At 43.6% G+C, this 20,241-nt stretch overlaps 1 protein-coding gene across 1 annotated transcript in view; it reads right to left on the bottom strand.

The window, feature by feature from the left end:
* The window catches only part of NFATC2 (nuclear factor of activated T cells 2), a 393,751-nt gene extending 376,266 nt beyond the window's left edge, over window positions 1-17,485 (bottom strand). The window contains exon 1 of the mRNA XM_069243636.1: window positions 17,298-17,485. Coding sequence (XP_069099737.1) covers window positions 17,298-17,364 — 67 coding nt within the window. The 5' untranslated portion in view covers window positions 17,365-17,485. The remainder of the gene's footprint in view (window positions 1-17,297) is intronic.
* Window positions 17,486-20,241: the final 2,756 nt, after the last annotated feature.

Here is a 20,241-nt window from a genome sequence, read left to right as displayed (position 1 = left end):
TTGAGTACTGCTTTTTAGGTAATTCAGACTAATGTAAAACATTTCCATGAGTGATGAGGAAGACACATGGAAACAAAATGAGCGCAAATTAAGTGTTATTAATTTGTGTTTCTGATCCACAGGTGACATCTGAAAATATATACTTCATCCTGGATTCCAAGTTATTCCTAACTGATGTAAAGGTAAAAAAGCTCAAAATGAACACATAGGGGCATATTTATACTCTGTTTGCGCCGAATGTGCGTCAAAATTTTTGACGCACAATCGGCGCAAACCCTGCCCCAAATTTATACTTTGATGTCCGACCCCGCGGGCGTCAAAATTCCACCATGTGCGTCATTTTTTGGAAGGGGGAACCAGCCTTGCGTTAATTATATGCAAGGTAGGCATTCCCATCCAAAAACTGACTTTAAGGCCTGTGCCCCTTATTTATACTCTGGCGTTATTTTGACGCACAGGAGGGGGTGGGCCTTAAAAAACGGTGCACAGCCTGATGTGCGCCGTTTTTTAATGCCTGGGTCAAGGCAGGCGTTAAGGGACCTGTGGGCTCGGAAGGAGCTCAGAGGTGCCCTCCCCTGCCCCCAGGGACACCCCCTGCCACCTTGCCCACCCCAGGAGGACACCCAAGAATGGAGGGACCCATCCCAGGGAAGTAAAGGTAAGTTCGGGTAAGTATTTTTGCCCGATTTTTTTTGTGGCATAGGGGGGCCTGATTTGGGTCCCCCTATATGCCACTATGGCCAATGATGATGCCCAGGGGACATAAGTCCCCTGGGCATGGCCATTGGGCAAGGGGGCATGACTCCTGTCTTTGCTAAAACAGGAGTCATGTCAATGGAGGTTGGGCGTCAAAACCAAAAATGGCGCAAATCCGGTTTGAGGCCTGAATTTTGCCTCAGACCTGACTTGCACCATTTTTTGACGCACAACCCCCATTTTCCCATACGCCGGCGCTGCCTGGTGTGAGTCATTTTTTTGACGCACACCAGTCCGCAGCGCCGGCTAACGTCATTCCATTAATAAGGCGCCCGCATGGCGCGTTGGAATGGTGTTAGCTGGCGGTAACATTTTTGACGCACAACTGCGTTGGCACAGTTGTGCGTCAAAAAGTGTAAATATGGGCCATAGAGGCATATTTACAAGAAAGTGGCACATCAGGTCTGATGCGCCACTTTTCTTGCATTGCCCTGTGCCCCCTAACACCAGTATTTACTGTACAGCGCACCATGGCACATGTTCCGTCAATAGCATCAAAATGTTTGATGCCATTGTGGCGCTTTGCTGAACTAGCATCAACAATTTTGATGCTAGTCAAGCAAATGTCTGGGAGACCCATTGGGTATAATGGTAGAGTCACTTTAATGCCTGCCCTGAGCAGGCATTAAATATGACAGAAAAAATGGCGCAGTGGAAGCTTGTAAATTTCAGTGCACCATTTTTTTGGGCCTCTGCGTGGGAACGCCCTACTTGCATACATTAAACATGGGGAAGGTATAATGTGGTGCAAGGGGTTACAAAGTGGCAAAATGTATGCATTGTGCCACTTGGTGAATATGGTGCATGGCGGGGGGCTTCCTTAACACCTCCTTAGCATAAAAAAGGACGCTAGGGCGGCGCAAAGAGGAGGAAGGAGCATGTAAATATTCCCCTTAATGTGTTGTTTTTCGATTTGTAGCTAGTTTGCAGGTAGAAAAAATAACTGAAGCAAGATCATGCCAGACGCCTGGAGAACAACATGCATGGCATCATTTAAGGAAGGGGAACCTCGAGCAGATTATTTTAGGAGGTAATTCTGTGATGCCATTCAAACTGTAGGATTCTTAGGCAGTATAAAACAATTATGCAACCAAACGTTCTTTGCATTTCTCCAGATGGGTATCATATGATGGTCGTTCTTGAGTTTTTTTGTTTTTTTTTATCAGCAAGACAGAAAACTCAGTGGTTGTAGGATGAGTCGGCAAGATTGCTTGCCATCTGCATTTTCTAACTCAAACCAAAACGTCAAGGTCTAATCTACCTTTTTCAGGAAGAGATTAAGTCAGACCTCATTATAATGCCCCCCTTTGAATTTTTATTAGCAAATAATTTCTTTCAATTGGAGATATAACACAATAGATCTATCCTCCTTGGGGATGTATGGTGCCTGAAAAGAATGATCAGTTGCCGGTAAAGAGGATCTAATCTTTGTTGAAGTTCCAGAAACTCCTACTGACCATAGGACAACAGAACAAGCACGATCAACTCCCAGTTAGAGGGAAAACCCCATGCGAGGCAATCAGATGCACAGAAAAAAATATCTGTAGCCAAGAAATCACAATACATTAAGATCCATTTACAGGGGCTAGGGGGAGGTGACAGATAGGGGCATATTGACACAGATGTATTGCAGTTCTGCTCTGAGCTAAGATTGGCAGCGCTGTGCCACTGTGAAACGAAGGGATGCGCCATATTTACACAAATACGGTGCACCGCTGTGTTTCCCTTAGTGCTGGTGCTACATTTAGCTGCCAGCGGCAATGCACCTATCCTTGTACCATAGTGCAAGGGTGTCTGCATTGAAGTGAACGATCGCTTATGTGTAGGAAAGTGTCCCTTCATTCATGGTGTTTTGCTCTTTTTATTTGTGCTGCAGAATGGGTGTTGTGGTGGAACGCCCACAGCAACACCCCTTGCACGCCCCCCTGCTGCAGAAAAATGTATCGGAGGTGCTCATATTTACAAGGTGGCATTAAGCCGTTGCGCTGTCTTGTAAATAAGGCGCAGTGCACAGAGCCACCGGACCATCACAAAAAGTGCTCAGGTGGGGCTAGGGGCATGTAAATATGCCCATGGTGTTCAAGATGTTAGACTCTTTGAAGGTCCCAGTGGGGTTTTTCACCTATAAAGTGCTATGGCTTATGGTGGAGGACTCCGAACCTTAGGCCAGTGATGTCTCTGTTAGTGACTATAAAAAATGAACCCCTCTCTTGAAGCCAAAGAAGGAAGGAACCTCAACGGTGGAAGCACTTAGCACTGCTACCATGGCTACATAAATTCCTAGACTTGAAGTCGGTGTTTATCATTACTGGAACAAAGAGTGACACTGTAGTAGAATTCCTCTTCTTCTTCACTGTTGGAGAAAAAGTTAGATCTATACCCTAAAGAGGAACCATGTGAATGAGACTACCATTCCTTTGGAGGCAGACCCTCTCTTGGGATTCAATGCACAGACAATGATCTACTCAATAACAAGGATGTAAGGCAAGCCCCAGCAGCCTCTGTGGCACAGGGGGCCCTCAACCCTTCATCGGGCCTCATTCATTTACCGGGCCCCATTCTGCCCCAAGGTCAATAGATATCTGTCAGATATGGGGAACTCAGTAGCCCCTCTTCACATTATGCAGGGGGACCCATTAGTTTACTTTATGTTATGGTCACTACTCAATAACCAACCTGATACTCCACCAGTTGACTTCACAGGTCAATGATTTAGAGCACTTTTCTGGAGATCCCACTGTTTTAATTTTTTTTGTCCCTGGATGTGCTAACGTAGTTGGACTTATTTGGAATTATGATGCACCTGTAGAAATCACCACAAAAGTCTGCATAGTGGCAGAAAGTGGTGTATCTCAAATCCTGAATCCTTGACCAGAAACATATTCAGAAATACTGAAAGGGAACATGGAAACAGTAATATAGAAATAACCATCCCCCAAGACCCTGCATCCATAGAAAAATGAACAATAGACAATGGGCATGATCCATGAAAATGGTATACCCTGCAGTAATACCCTGGCATGCTTAGACACTGGATCTTTGGTGTTACCTCATGATTCTCTAGTGACTACAACAATTCTGGTCTACTAATTAATGTGTGGAAATATATCCAAAAGAGAATAATCCTTATGTGTGTTATATCCACAGGAAACCAAGCATCCTTTTGTAAGACAGCACATCATCTGATTATTTACCTCAGAGATAAAATCATATTTGTTGACGCAATTTAGATCACCACTTGTTTTCATTGCAGACGTATACGGTGTCTGAGGGCATTGTACTATTAAAAATCTAGCTTTAATGATAGGTAGATTTTTTACCCACCTTAAATAGGATATGGTGATATTCATTCCTAGCTTTTCAATTGTAAGTGCTTTTGATCATCCAAGTGTTCAGTTACTACCAAACTTACCACTTATCAGCAAACTTCACAAGTGTACAGTTACTAAGCAGACAACTATGTTGGTTGAAACCCAGCATTTCTTTGCTATTTATAAGACTTTCTAGTGATATTGTGGAATGAGTCTGCAGGGGTCTTCCTATTGCATGAACACAAATTTGAAGCAGATAAAAATGCTGGTTTCGTTAGACCTTTCAGCGGCATCAGATAAAGTCGACCATTGGGTATTTCAAAGATATCTTCTGGAAGCTGGTTTTGGTGTTATAAATTTCATCTGCCTACATTATTTCTTATGGGCTAGAACAGGAAGTGAATGAGTTTGGTGGTGTCAAACAAATTGTTGAATTTCCTGCACATCATACACATACTTCACATTTTACAACTAGCTGGTCTTATGTGAGATGCCAAGGATGGCATATTTTAAATATTTACAGCTTTTCCAGGGTCCCTGTGGATTGATTGTTTAGGAAGCATGACCAGATCATTGAGGTTTATATTAAAAGGCCAGCACCTATAGGATCACTTACTCTGTGAATTTGCTTCTGGAACTTCTTACAAGCACATTTTTCGTTTTTACTCAGTGTTATCCAGGCCTACATTTGGAGAGTCACTGATGCCTATATGTCCAATAAGGTAGAGTGTAGTCGTACAAGATGATGAAATAGGAAAACTAAAAAAATACACAAATCCCTTGTGGCAGTATAAATCGGTCTTAAGCAAGGTACTCCTTCATGATGTAAATATAAATGACAAATATGTCAGAAGTTAAGATGGGATAATGTGTCAGAAGTTCTGGACCCAGTTACCAAACATTACGGAATTATGAGTTTAGTGTAAACATAGGCATGTCAATTATGACAATATTTATCTGTGGAAAAGTCATTATAGTTACTAGAACATACAGATTTTGGTGTGGTAGGCACTGAGGCATTCCTGGACTATTGCCGTTTGCAAACCAAGGATGTGCAATTTGGACACCAACTGATTAGTGAATAGAAATTTGACATGGGGCCTATGTATTAAAAGGCCACATCACAAATTATACATTCACAGATGGTCACAAAACGACCTGCCTATTGAATATTAATTAGGCAGGTCATCATTTGTGATACCTATGACTGGCTATAAATGCAGAAATTGAGGTCTGCAAAAAACAGTAGACATCTATTCTTGCATTTGCATTCACAAATGGAAAAATGTTTTTAAAACGCGGCCTGTGCCAATTAAAGGGACTGGTTCACCTTTAACGAAAAGTTCCCATTTGGGAAGACATCTGGACCAGGGTCTGCTCCTCTCAAGACTGCTGTCAAGATTCCTACTTGGATAGTTTCTCCTTTGCAATTCAGATAAGGTGTTGGTATCTGATCAATGGTTTGCGACCACACATTCCTGTCTAAATCCAGCTAGAAGGAGGGCACCCCATTGAACTCCCTCCTATTTGCTATTATGACAGGTTGTGAAATCATTTTTACAAGTTAGAAAGACTTTTCTGACTTGTAAAAGTGATTTTGTAGAAAAGTGTATTTTGTGGAAACAAACCCTGTGGTTATGTGAATAGCAAGCTTTCCGACTGCAAAATAGCTTTCAATATCAGACCAATGAATGTGTACATTCTTCACCAAAAAGGTATTGCTGGTGATATGTCTTGCATCCGATAAACACTGAATAACAACATAATGATAATAATCTTAACAATAATAATAAAATGCATAATAGTGGAATAATTCTTGCACCCAAGAGTGGTCTAAGTCGTGCCCTAAACTCTAAAGAGAACTTAGTGGTTCGTCACACTTCTAATTGAGAAGTCTAAAACTAGTTTGATGTTGCGAAGTTGCCAATATTCTTGGCAGCACGATGACTGATACGCCATTGCAAGTGAAACTAATACATCAGATGAGGCATTAGCTCAATGCTTCCATTAATAAGGAATGAAAAATTATTCACATACCAGCTTCTGCAATGTGGTAAGGCAGAGAATGTTCCAAAAGTCTCGGTCCTTGGAAAAATTTGATGAAGTTCATGCAATAAAAGATGGATAATACTGGTCATCACTTCATAGTTGTTTACTTCTAAAATTCAACTACCAATCAACTAGGGATTTAATGACTCACATATTTCCTTTGTCTCTGGATGGGAAAGGTACAATGTGTTAGGAGGGTAGTCTTGATTGACAGCATTATAGTTATGGTTGTTAGGAAAGAGTCAAAATGTAAAGGTTACAGCAATAAATGGTACACCTGAGGATTCTTGAAGGTAACTCATTGATGAGGTGGGAGGTAGCGAAGCACCTTGCAGATGTGTCTGTGTGTATAATATGTTTTCTTCATAAGTAGCACGCTACTCTAGAACCCAAAGGATTAGTGGTGGATTAGTATAGGAACATATAAATTGTTAATTTTAGTGGCGAACATGTGAGTCTGTTAGTTCGACTGGATAGGATAAAGTAGGGATGGAGGAGAGAAGAGTCTAAAAGTGTTATTTGGGAGTTGATATTTGTTAAATGTGGTTTGGGATGGGCCAAAGGAGGGCTAAAAGAGGGAAGAGTCTAGAAAGGGTTATTGGGAAGAACATTGTAATAAAATGAAGTTTGGGATGAGTCAAAGAAGGGATACTGGAGGGAAGAGTCTAGAAAGGGTTACTTTGAAGATCGTAGTAGCAAAATTAGGTTTGGCGTAAGTCAAGGATAGAGGGGGGAATAATCTAGGAAGAGTTATATGGGGGATCATAGAGAATTGTCTGTAAGTGATATCACTTAAACCTATGTGATGACTAAGATTTAGGCCCTCATTCGGACCTTGGTGGGTGGCGGGCGCCGCCCGCCAAGCGGTAACCATCAAATGACCGCTCCGCGGTCAAAAGACCGCGGCGGCCATTCTGGCTTTCCCGCTGGGCCGGCGGGCGCCCGCCAAAGGAGCACCCGCCGGCCCAGCGGGAAAGACCCTGCAACGAGGAAGCCGGCTCCGAATGGAGCCGGCGGAGTTGCAAGGGTGCGACGGGTGCAGTAGCACCCGTCGCGATTTTCACTGTCTGCATAGCAGACAGTGAAAATCATGGTGGGGCCCTGTTAGGGGGCCCCTGCACTGCCCATGCCAGTGGCATGGGCAGTGCAGTGGCCCCCTAACAGGGGCCCCACGTCACCCGTTCCCGCCATCCTGTTTCTGGTGGTGAAAACCGCCAGAAACAGGCTGGCGGGAAGGGGGTCGGAATCCCGATGGCGGCGCTGCAAGCAGCGCCGCCATGGAGGATTCCCTGGGCCTGGGGGAAACTGGCGTGAAACCGCCGGTTCCCCTTTTCTGACCGCAGCTTTACCGCCGCGGTCAGAATAGCCCTGGAAGCACCGCCAGCCTGTTGGGGTGCTTCCGTTGCCCTCCACCCTGGCGGTTTCAAACCGCCAGGGTCGGAATGAGGGCCTTAGTCTTCATGAGAGGTATTGTAAATGTGTTATCTGCTGAGCTGTGGAGCTTGTGCTGTTCTTTTACAGGCATTAAAAAATGTTTACACTTTGTGCAGTCTGTTTACTACTAAAATCTAAATTTTGGAAGCCCTTGTTTAATCCTAGACCTACATCTTTCTGTACAGTTTGTGGCAGCTGGTCCAGTACTGTTTGTAATGCAAGTTTAAAATAATGAATTAAATATTCACAGTGCTTTCTGTCACAGGTTCGGACCTTGTAGCACTAAAAATACACAAGTCATTATTTCCAACTAAACCAACCAGGAATCAATTCAGTGGCTCTTTAGTTACACACCCAGTCATCTGCAGTGCACATTAACCATAGAGGGTTTTCAAAACGTAAAATGGTGCATTTCCTACTGATTAGTTTAAGCTTCATTTATTTTTCATTTAAGGTGTGCATTACTTAATTATCGGTTATCTGAAGGTGAAAGGCCAGCAAAATAGTTCTGGAATATTTTGTTCCTTTTTAGCCACATCTTTTTACCCCCGGTCCCCTCCCTCAATTACTTCAACCGATTGTAATCAGGATCACAGTTCCAGTTCTTTTTGTATGTGCTTCGACCTTTGGCCAAAGGCCATTCACTAGCTACCACAGTAAGAAGGTGTTAAATGTATATGGTAAGCCTGGACAACAGTCTTTCTTGAGACCAGGGAAAGATGTGAAATATGTTTTGTCTCCCAGTCAAGAAGCTGGCAGGATGATACTGACCAATGTATACTAAAACACTTTCACAAGTTAAAGTTAGTTGGCACATTTCAACTGCGAGGGCACAGAATAATGAAAGGTGCTTGAGAGAAATATCCACTGAACCCTTCCTCAAGCCATGAAGGTTTACACATATGGTACATCCCCTGACCACTGAGGTAAGTTGGAAACACCTATTTGTGCTTAATTCCTTACTCTTGCATTGTAGAGTGCAATTGAGTGCATATAATGTAGAGAGAATCTCATTATTTGAAGTCACCTTTTGCCTTGTCTTCCAAGCACCAAGAACTAGCACAAGCAGAAATTTAGAAGTAATGTTATAAAATAGAATGTCAGGTGAGTCGGAGAAGTATCAGAATTGGTATGTTTATTCTGCAGCATTCTTTGAAAGGTAAAGAAATTTATAATCCTTTATCCTTCTGCCTCTATGTGCAAAATGCAGTTTAATACACTTTCTAAGTAAAGGATAATTGCAATCATCATTTCAAATCTCTTCTTATTGTGGAATAGCAGGGCAGTTAATTAATTATTCACACTTTATTACTTGAAATTCCTGAAATGAAGCCTCCATGGAAGCCATATGATACATCAACTGTAGCTAATTCAGAGCTCAGCTGAAAGAATATGGGTTTCAGAGCATACTTCCAAATAGGGAACCTTACTGAGGATCAATAAACCCACAGTGGTTTTGCGCTCACTGTGGCCACAGGACTCACACTCACAGATGAGTCCTGAGAAAGCCAGAGCTTGGTTTACTTGTACCTCCAAAGAGATGTGCATGGAAATTAAAGAAAGCCCAGGACTGAATCACGAAGAATGCCATGATTAGTGAAGTAGGAAGATTTTTTCACATTGCCTTGTGTTAGACTTTTCATCCTTGCCGTGGTCTCCCTTAACTGTTTGCCTCTGTTTCCCAGTTGGTGATGTGTGCTGGACTCTGATTTTTCTGTTTTTGTTACTCTGGGCACTTTACTACTGCTAACCAGTGCTAAAGTACAAGTGCTCCTTTACAACATGTGTATGTAATTGGTTTATCCATGATTGGCATATTTTGATTTATTGGTAAGTCCCTAGTACAGTGTACTAGAGGTGCCCTGGGCCTGTAAATCAAATGCTACTAGTGGGCCTGCAGCATTGGTTGTGCCACCCCCCTAAGTACCTCTGTACTCATGTCTCAGACCTGCCACTGCAGTGTCCGTGTGCGCAGTTTTAGCTGTAAATTCGACTTGGCAAGTGTAGCCACTTGACAGGCCTAAACCTTCCCTTTTCTTACATGTCAGTCACCCATAAGGTAGGCCCTAGGTAGCCCCTAGGGCAGGGTGCATTGAATGGTTAAGGTAGGACATATAGTAATGTGTTTTATATTTCCTGACAGTGAAATATTGCTAAATTCGTTTTTCACTGTTGCAAGGCCTGTCCCTCTCATAGGCTAACATGGGGGCTACCTTTAAATCTGATTAAAGTGTAGATTCCCTTTGGGAGTGGATGGACATGTGGAGATTGGGGTCTCTGAGCTCACAATTTAAAAATACATCTTTTAGTAAAGTTGATTTTAAGATTGTGTGTTTGAAAATGCCACTTTTAGAAAGTGAGCATTTTCTTGCTCATACCATTTCTGTGACTCTGCCTGTGTGTGGATTCCCTGTCTGGGTCAGTTTTACAGTTGGGCTGGTTGCATCTCACACTAGACAGTGACACAAAGGGTGCGGGGTGTAGTCTGCATTTCCTGATGAGCCATCTGTGCTATGAGGGAGGGGAGGAGTGGTCACTCACACCTGAAAGGGCTGTGTCTACCCTCACACAATGCAGTCTCCAACCCCTGGTGAGCGTCTGGGGCCTGGCCTGGGCAAGGCAGGATTTCACATTCACGGGAGACTTTGCTTTGAAGTAGGCCTACTTCAAAGGAGAATTCGGGTATAAGAAGGGCACCCAAAACCACAGACTTCAGAACACTTCTGGAAACCAAGAGGAACCTCTGCCTGGAGAAGAGCTGAAGAACTGAGGAAGAAGAGCTGCCCTCCCTGTGACTGTGATTTGTGGAGCTATCCTGCAGTTGCTGATTTTGCCAGAGTAAGAGGGCAAAGACTGGACTTTGTGTGCCTTCCATCTTGTGAAGATCTCCAAGGGCTTGATTTAGAGCTTGCCTCCTGTTGTTTGAAGTCTCAGGGACAGCAAAGACGTCTCTCTGCCAGCACCTGAAGTCAATGGAGAGACTCCTACTCTGCCCTGTGGTGACTATCCAGTTCCTGGGACCCTGAAAGGAGAAGCTGGCAGCCTAAGAGGAAAAAATCCACGCACGGAACGCTGTGCGGGGAAAAGATCGACGCAACTCCGATCTGAGGCTGAAAAATCGATGTGCCGCCGGCTTCGCGGCTGTAAGTCGACGCTCGCCTGCAAAGCGACCAAAGAATCGACACACGGAGCTGGAGAAACGACGCGCAGCATCGCTGACAGAGGCTGGAAGAACGCAAACCGTGCTGCGTGGTTTTCAGATCAACATGCGGCTGGATTTCCGACGCAAACACCGCTGGGCGTGTAAAAACAATGAAAGGCCTGCCTGGACCCGAGAGTGCTGACCAGGGATACATGCATCGCTCTCCTGCGGAGAGTAAAAATGACGTGCCCCAAGACGACTAAAGGAGAAATGACGCAAGGTCTCGCTTGTGAGTGAAATCGATGCATCGGAAGCCCTTTTTGACCCACACTCGCCGTGCGGGGTTATTTTTGACGCACCCAAGGTACATTTTCACGCTAACAGTGTTAGTGTGTGTTTAAAACTACATGAAGACTCTTTTTTGCTTTTTAATTGATAACTTGAGTTGCGTATTGTGGATTTTTGTCATTTTGGTCTTGTTTTGTTTAGATAAATATTTCCTATTTTTCTAAACCTGTGTTGTATCATGTTGTAGTGTTTTCATTAAGTTATTGCGTGTGTTGGTACAAATACTTTACACCTGGCACTCTGAAGTTAAGCCTACTGCTCGTGCCAAGCTACCAAGGGGCTAAGCAGGGGTTAGCTGAAGGTGATTCTCCTTTACCCTGACTAGAGTGAGGGTCCTTGCTTGGACAGGGGGTAACCTGACTGCCAACCAAAGACCCCATTTCTAACACCTTGGATGAGAGTAGTAATGGTTACTGATATAGAGTGTAGTAGGGCAGATTAGGGAAAGTAGGAAACACGAACAATAGAGCTGGATGGGAAATAGAATATATAGAATTGTTTTGACCAATGGAAATGGCAACCTAATAGACAAAAACTCCTACATGGCAATTTGACCCACTAGAAACCAATTGAAAATGGCCGACTGGAATTTCCCCTAAATATAATGAAAGGCCCCTGCAAAAACAGCAAAGGGCCTATCAGTGGGCGAAGGATTAAAATAGGTTGAGATAGGCGTGTGGGCAGCCGAGGTCTGTACAATATGCTCCTATGCAGTCTTCCATCACTGTGGATGGTGGGTATGTTGAAAGCCCTTCATTCGGGAGAATACCTTTTTTTTAATTTACATGAAGTAAGAGCCATTTTCCCAAAAATCCACAGTCAAGTTAAGGATATGCTATTAGACAGCGAAAATATAATTTATTGAAATGTATTTTATGCACTTAAGAATTCACATGGGCTTACAGGCAACTTCCATGCAATTCAACAATGATTCATATTCCTTTCTAAACAGATTGATGCTTGTCGATTACTCTTCCTGCAGCTTTAGTTTTACACTGCAGACATCTTTTATTTAACTTTGAGATCATTAGCAACTTTCGTCGCTTACAGTCACTGATTACATACCAGAAAATGAAATAATTTTCGCGAACTCGAAAAAGGCTTCAGTTTAAAATTAATTCGACTTTCTAGGATAGTAACATATAAACCTTAAGTGGAGTGAAACGACTCTCTTGGCCATTTGTAAAACTATCCAGAGAGGTAAGGACAGAGCCAATTTGGGGGGGGTCTTTTGCTGGTTCCATTCCTGTGATAGTCTGACAGTTCCTCATATTCCACACCGGAGTGGCCCCGCCTTTGTAAGGGCTTGAGAATCCATACCCAAGCTCAGAAAGAGGGATATTCAACACCCTTGGCATATTTGCCCATCCGACAGATTGAGCTAATATTTACAGAATAATTAGGTCGTGGGGTTAATGCGACCAAATACACATGAAAGGTATTCAGGAAACCCCCGAGACTGTGTCTAAGAAACGTTTGGGCTATCCATTCATTTATTTTACAAATTAAGCTCTGGAGAAAGTTGAAGTTAGGGGCTCCCAATTATCAGAAGGTGTAGCTGCTAGTAAAAGCAGACCTGACAACTTGAAAATATAATCCAAAGAGTGAGCAGGGGACAGGGCCTTGGGAGGGGCAATTTCTCGTGCAAATAACCCCCATCAGTTCCTTCATCCTCCCTCCAAAAAGAAAAAATCAAGAATCGCTGAGGTTACCGCCGATGCCCTGGTGTGTTTCACAGCCTTTAACGGACATCGGTTGGTCACTCTCCCCGAAGACGAGCTGGAAACCTTTGCTTTGCAGTGTTTCCCAGCTCCTCTTCCATGCCATGTGTTCTCGGCTCCTCACCGGGAAGCCGATGTCGTATGAACACGGCGGCATCCTGTGAGTTGGCAGGTCTGTAAAAGTACTGTTTAAATACTTTTGTGTGCATTATTACTGATATTTTTATTCCAATGTCTAAATCTGGAACAAACACCACACCGTATAGCTGGAGCAAATGGAGTTTGTGCCGGGGTCCATTTTCTCTAAATACAAAAAGGAAGTTACGCGCTCTAAATAAATCTCTTTACTTTCCCTATGCGAAGACTACGGAGAAGGGTGGTCGCTACCAATTAAGGAAAACCAAACAAAGCAGCCATTTTTAAGTTCTACATTTTAGCTGTGTAAAGAAATCAGCAATATTCTCTTGAGACTTTTGCAGGCGCATAGCATCAATAAGTGGCGTCTTGGTATACCACTCACTGGAGTAGCACCTTTGTATTTATCCCTGTATTTGAATAGTGTGAAACTGACCTGTCATCGGTGCATTTAAAATACTTATGTGAATAGCTTCCAATGACAGAATGAGAGTCACGTATATTGAGTGACGCCTGAAGAAAAAAGGGATTGGGAGTGAGGAAGGTCTTGAAGACGATCAAAATTCTCGAAATCTTTCATGGGTGTTAACCTAGGTTTCAGAACACCACTCCACTTGCACCTGTCAGCTCTCTACAAATGGCGTAAATTGTTTTGTCTCTGCTATAACTGTGTAAAATTATAACGTGGTAAATCCTAGGCAAGGGATGGGAGTATGACAAAAATACACAGTTTGCCTCAAGTGTTTGTGAATGCTCTCGAAACTTGTGAGTTTGTTGTCATTCAAAACATCCACTCTTTCTCCTTCTCAAAGTAGAAATTATTGAAGTCCCCAAAAGTCCCTAGATTTGGCCCGATGTGTTTTAAGAACCCTTTGATGAACCCCAGTCGAAAGAGTGTTCCACATGCCAGAGCGCAGACCTTGCATGAGATTGAATATTATTGGTTTGAAGTTTTCCCTTTTTAATTTTTCCAAATAGCTAGAACCTGGAGGTCTAGTTTTGTGCATTCTATTAAGAGAATATGTAACAAAAATGAAAATTGCAATTGTCTCTTGAGTCACTGTAACAAGGAATCACTCACAGAGTCTCAAGTTCCCGAGCCGCATTCAATAAAGTAATCGAGTCTAGGTTTTGGATCCCTTATCTGGCATTTGTTGTCCTTATTTTAAATTGGAATAAAGAGTACTGCAGGTCCCAGAATGCAAGGGTAAACCCTGGAACGGCTCACCTGCTCACACATGGGCCTGGTAATCTTCTTAGCTCTGCACCCAGGTAACATTCCAAATTAAAATGGTAGGTGACCAGCTGCTGGTGTTTTTATTGAATACGGTTTCTGCTGCAAAAGAGGCTTAGACATCAGTTGGAGTAGCTACCGAGAGCATTCTAGATCATTCAGTTTCTATCCTGAATTTGCCTACTGATCCCTAAAAGATTCCCTGTTTCAGTTGTCATTTTCATTGAGTCACTAGATTTACAGTCGGGCCACTGGGATTATGCGATTTTGCAGTTTCTGTATTTTTTATATAATTATGGATTTGCCTCATGTGCCACATAATCCACCATCCCACTCATAATCTACAAAAAATAGTTTCAAATTCAAACGATTCAAAAGCTACTAAAATGTGGCACCTGGTGATGCAGCTAAATGGAAAACCCTTTGGATAAAATACTGATAATGAGGTGAAGCCTCTGCCCAGACATGTAGGCATATTTACAAATTAAAAAAATATTAAAGTAGTATGATCACAAAATATGCTGCATTATCCGCATAATATGCTTTTTCTTTTCGCATAATTTAGTCAACCCCGTGGCATAGTTTGAACCTCCCCTGCCGCGTAATTCCATTAGCCCTGTTTATATTATTTTGTCCAATGGTTATGTATACTTCAATCTCAAAACCCGTATGCATTATTGGATCAGGTCTTGTACATTTGAAACTGGTGAAATATACTTCCACGCAATACAGGTAAATATATCAGCAAAGATACTGTTAATCTTGCCTGTATCTGCAGGTGTATTTATAGCGTGGTAAAAGAAACAGAGCCTGAGGCCTGCAGAGTAGGATTATGTGCACACCTGCGCCATGACCACCCGCGACAGGGGCAAGGATGCTTGTGGCCCTCGTGCAAACAAGGAAAACGGACCTTGGACCGCTTGTTCGGGAGTAAACAGCTGCGGTAGAGTTCAGTAGACCCCTCAAGCCACTGGATCCAGTGCCACTAAACCTGCTATACCGGTGGTTGCTATGCCCCCATGGCCATTGTTAAGGAAGATGTGTCTAGCAATTTCGTAATGTAAAATACAGCTGTCTAAATGGAAAGCAAGCGATTAGCATTCACCAGACGGCAAAATTCTCAAGCTAAAAAATATACCAACAAGTACTTTTAAAGAACTTAATAATAATTCGTTCTTGTACCAAGTATACCATAGACGGAAATTCACCAAAATGCCAGGGGCAGCGGTAGTGACATCACAGGCCACTTGACCTTTACTGTTACCCACACATGCTTATACATACACACACATTCTCACTCACACAAACACTCACCCACAAACATGCATACCACGTACATTTCAAAGCATTTTTCACTTACCTTAACTGCCAGATAGAGTCATACGTCAGCAAATTGTACTCCATTTTTATTACACTAATAGTGAATTATATTATTCCCTATTCGTGTGAAAAGAAATTGACAGAAAGCCAGGAAAGTGGAGCCCCAACCAAGGTGGAGCTACTCCTGTGTTCCAGCACTGACTTTGCCACATCTGAGGCCAGGGGTCGTAAATGCAGTGAGGGGATCGCAGGAGCAAGCAAGGGCGACCCCTAAATGACGTTCATGGGACACTGATGAGCTTTTTACAAAGCATTGAAGTTCCAATTCTAAAATGGAACGCATTATTAATTAGGTTTACCGCTTGCTGCACCCTTATTATCATAGAAAATCAATAATATGTTGCGTCTATGACGTCTTTACGAAGGGTGGTGCCACGGTTTATAGTCACTCACTACCCCCCAGGAGCGATCTGATGTTCCTCGGCTGCCATGAACTCATCCGTGTACAGTCATGTCTCATTTCTATGGCACCACTAAAACATCTGAGGAAGAGCGTGGAGAAGACTGTCTTGCTCACGTGTGACGTCGAGCGGGCGCTCCTGCTGTAATCTGACCCTGTCTCGCGTCGCAAGCGACCTACATCCACCCCCGCCTCTAAGACTGACAGCTAAGCTATGCCTCGGGCTTTTTGTCACTGGGGGAGGTTAATCAGTCGCTCATGGTGAGTAACACGGAGTCCTTTACTTAAACATTTGCATTGTAGATAGATGTGGCAGAGGATACATCGGTGAAGTAACCAGTAGCGTGCTTTTATAATTTTGATAACCAGGACATTGAGAATGACTAAGAAAAAAACTGATAAAAAAGTGTTTAAAATGAAAAGGGTAATAACGACAGAGCGCGAGAGAGAGCAGAAGAGAATGAGAGATAAAGGCAAAGCTGGGGAGGAAATAGAGTAAGTGTGTTCTTATGAGACAAAGGGCAGTAGGGTGAGAGAAAAAGAGAAAGAGAGTGACAGAGAGAGGAAGATGAGTGTAGATAGACAGACCGCCCGGAGATAGGTGCATGGTTAAGAATTTGAACATGCAAAAATAATAATAATAATAAACAGAAAGGTGGATGTATGGATGGGTGCAACGGATGAATGAATAACATGAGCGATAGATGGATTAATGTAGTATGAATGAATGGGTGTACAGATGAATGGATGGACTGGTGTAGTATGGATGGATGCATGGATTAGTGTGGTAGTGATGAATGGGTGGATGGATGCCCTGATGGATGAATGAAAGGGTTGTAAGGTCGTTGTAGCATGAATGTATGCACTTATGGTCAATGATGGATGAATGGGTGGATACACGGATGGATGAATAATTGTAATAGGGTTGGGTGGATTTATTGACGGGTGGATGAATGAGTTGTAAGATCGTTGTAGAATGAATGGCTGGTTATATCGATGGTCAATGCGTGGACGAATGGGTGGATCATGTGCAGTAGGTAGTAGAGTAAATGGCTGAGCAGTTGAATGGATGAGGGTGTGTAGATAAATAGATAGTGTACAGTGGTAGGTAGAATAAATGAATAGGTAGAGAGAGGATATATGGATGAATGGATTGACAGAGGTTTATATGGAGCCACAAGAAAGCATTGATTTTTAAGCTAATATTTAAATAATCAATAACTATCTTTTAGATAATCTCGATAAACACATATTAAATTATACATTCAACACATTCAGTTCCTGCTCCTCTTTGAAATAAAATATCCGGTGGAATGCACCGCATGGCATAAAGTAACATTCCAGCTCCTTTCTAATAGGTTTCTAGAAGTATTTAGCAGAGTCATACCTTGATCCATGGAGCGCATGTTGAGATGATGGTAGGTCACCAACCTGCAGGCAGCTTCTCTGTGCATTTGTGAGAAAGGGCTTCAAAGGCAAGAAAAACGAAACCTTCTTTGAACCATATTCCTCAGTCAGCTTCTCACTGCCTAGAAGTATCTGTCCCTCTTCAACCTGGGACACGCAGAAGGGCATCCGGCGTGCCCTGCGAGCTACATGGACTGATCCGGCTCCTCCAGTGTGTGAGCTGCCTTACTAGAGAGGGAAAGGCCACTTCCTTCCCCGCGTTGAGTGTTTATAGTCTGAATGCTGTAAAATAACGGGATTCCCTCACTGTTTCCTCCTGTTTATCCCTTTGCCATGGAAACCCTTGGAGCGGCTCCATCTCGCAGGCCGAGGGCTTTCCTGCAAACTCCACGCGCAGGAATTCATGACGTCTCTCAGCTCAGGGCCAAGGCAAATCTGTGGCTTTCTCAGTCTAGCAGCACAGGCCCGTGATTGTTCAGCGCGAGCTGACTGTGTGATCCAGAGAGAGAAAATATGGGGGGTGTTGAATAAAATTTCACTACGCCTTTCTGTGTCATAAAACTTGCCTTCGCTGCTAAGGGTAACTGCAGCAGGTCTTCTTTCGTGGCCATTTTTGCGTCTTTTAGTGCCTCATTCAGAATGGCTCGTATAACTGCGATACGTGTGTAATTTCTATTACCGCCCGTATAGCAATTATGAGTTGTGGGATTTTATCACATCCAGTAATTACATCTCGTGATAAAATGCGCATTTTCGTATGTATGTAAATAAGAAGCTCAAACTTGCAAAAATTAACAGGGACATTTCCCGTAAAATAGCGAGATATGCAGATTTTGGTGATGTAAGCACAAACATCCACATGGAATGCCCCATTTTGTGGGCCAGCCTTGTAATAAGCAACAATTATCGCACATGATAAAATTTGAATACCTCAGTGTCGGTTTTTAATATGTGCGAAAATTAATATAGAGGACACTGGCGCCCTCAGAATGAGGCAAACAAGTTTGCACAGAGGTCGGAATTATTAGTTGTATGATATTATCACACCCTAGTGGTTTCCCCACGCCTAATTCTAGCCGGTTGGACTGGCCTATACAGCAGCTGGGCAGAGCCAGATGAGTTGGTCTGACAAAGTAGTGTGTAGGCCAGTTTGTTTTTAGCAGTTTGTGAGCTGGTTTTTACTGTTTATTTCTTCAATATTGCCACAAACATTTCCTGCAACAAACACAAATACAGGCAGTCTCCCATACAGTGGCGTCCGGCAGCTTTAGGAGGGAGGGGGACGGGCGGGACACACACACACACACACACACACACACACACACACTCATTCTTTCACACACAGACACGCACGCACGAACATCCATTAACAACACTCATACCATTCAAACATGCACGCACACACCAAACATTCTTTTTAAAAGACTGCACACACTCATTCTTTCACACGCACACACATGCACGCATGCACATCTATTAACAACACTCATAACACTTAAACATGCTCGCGCACACCAAACATTCAATTTAAAACATCACACACATACACACACACATACACACACTTACCTCCAGCCTCCAGGTCCCAGGAGGGTTGGGACTGCTGACTTCCCTCATTGGCTGACCTGAGGCCAGCCAATGAGGGAAGACAGCATTCCCAGCCTCGTCACAGAGTGGGATGGGGTCAGTGAGACTGCTGACCCCACCCCACTCTGTGACAAAGTGTCTCTGATTGACACTCGCCCTGGGCACTTCAGGGCTTAAACTGAAGCGCCCAGGGCGAGTGTCAATGAGTGACGCTTTCCTCGTCACCCAGGGGAGGGCCTCGAGGCACCTTTGCTGAGCCAAGGAGGTCACGCCCATAGGAGCTGTGACCTCCTCAGCCCAGCAAAGTTCAGCTCAGGCAGCCAGGAGTGTGCGCAAATGGCGCATGTCTGCTCCTGGCTGCCTGAGCTGAACATGGAGAGTGTCTGTCAGGCTGACCTTTGTTCAGCCTGACTGACACTCTTCATGAGGGGCAAAAGGTGGGGGGGCGTGGCCCTCAGCCCTAAAGGACGGGCCGCCACTGCTCCCATACCTTGCAAAATACCCACCCAGCTTGTCTTTACAAGTTTAAAACTGGCCTGATTTTCAAATCTGGGCCACTTTTTCAGCTATCTGGTTACGGGGGGCCCTTTTATATTGGCAACTCAACCTATTTTTTCGTTCCAATCCAATCCTTTGTGGGCTTGTTATACGTGTTGAAATGTTTCTTTGCAAAATCCTCAGGTAAAAGGCAACACATGGAAAATTCAGTGTGCTTGCTAAAAAGGAAGGGCCAGATTTATCAATATTTGATGTAGCACAATGCAGCAAGACAACTTGTTGCACTGCATCAAGTGGAGAGAGTAGGAATGCACCATATTTACTAATATATGGTGCATTCCTGCTCTCTCACTGTGCTGACGCACTCTGTGCTGCCTAGTGCCAATGCATGCCCCCTTGTGCCACAGTGCAAGGGTGCTTGCATTGCAGGCAGGATTGTTTTTGTGCAAGAAGGGACACCTTCTTGCACAACAACAATCCGTAGAGCCTTTTCTTCATTCTTGTGTGCTGCAGAATGCAGCACACTTAGAAAGGGGGAAAACGAGGAGAAATAAAGATATCTCACCTTGTTGCTCCTCTACTGGGAAGGGGTTCAATCTTGATACATTCCCAGGTTTACTACTCTTGGTAAAGTGAAAAAAGCATGGGTGGATGCTTGGGAACACCTACTCTCCATCCATGTAACACCTTCTTGGCACAGAGTAATGTAAGGCAGTGGCTTTCAGGGTCTTGCGTTAGTCCAGATTTACCAAGCCACACAGGGTCATGGAGGGCACGCATAGTGGCTTTGCGTGGCTTGGTAAATCTAACTTAACAACACAGTCCTTTGATGAACCTTG

Source organism: Pleurodeles waltl, chromosome 7, assembly GCF_031143425.1.
Source record: "Pleurodeles waltl isolate 20211129_DDA chromosome 7, aPleWal1.hap1.20221129, whole genome shotgun sequence".
Lineage (NCBI taxonomy): Eukaryota > Metazoa > Chordata > Amphibia > Caudata > Salamandridae > Pleurodeles > Pleurodeles waltl.
Note: the sequence above shows the minus strand (reverse complement) of the source record. Positions and strands in the feature narration are given on the sequence as shown.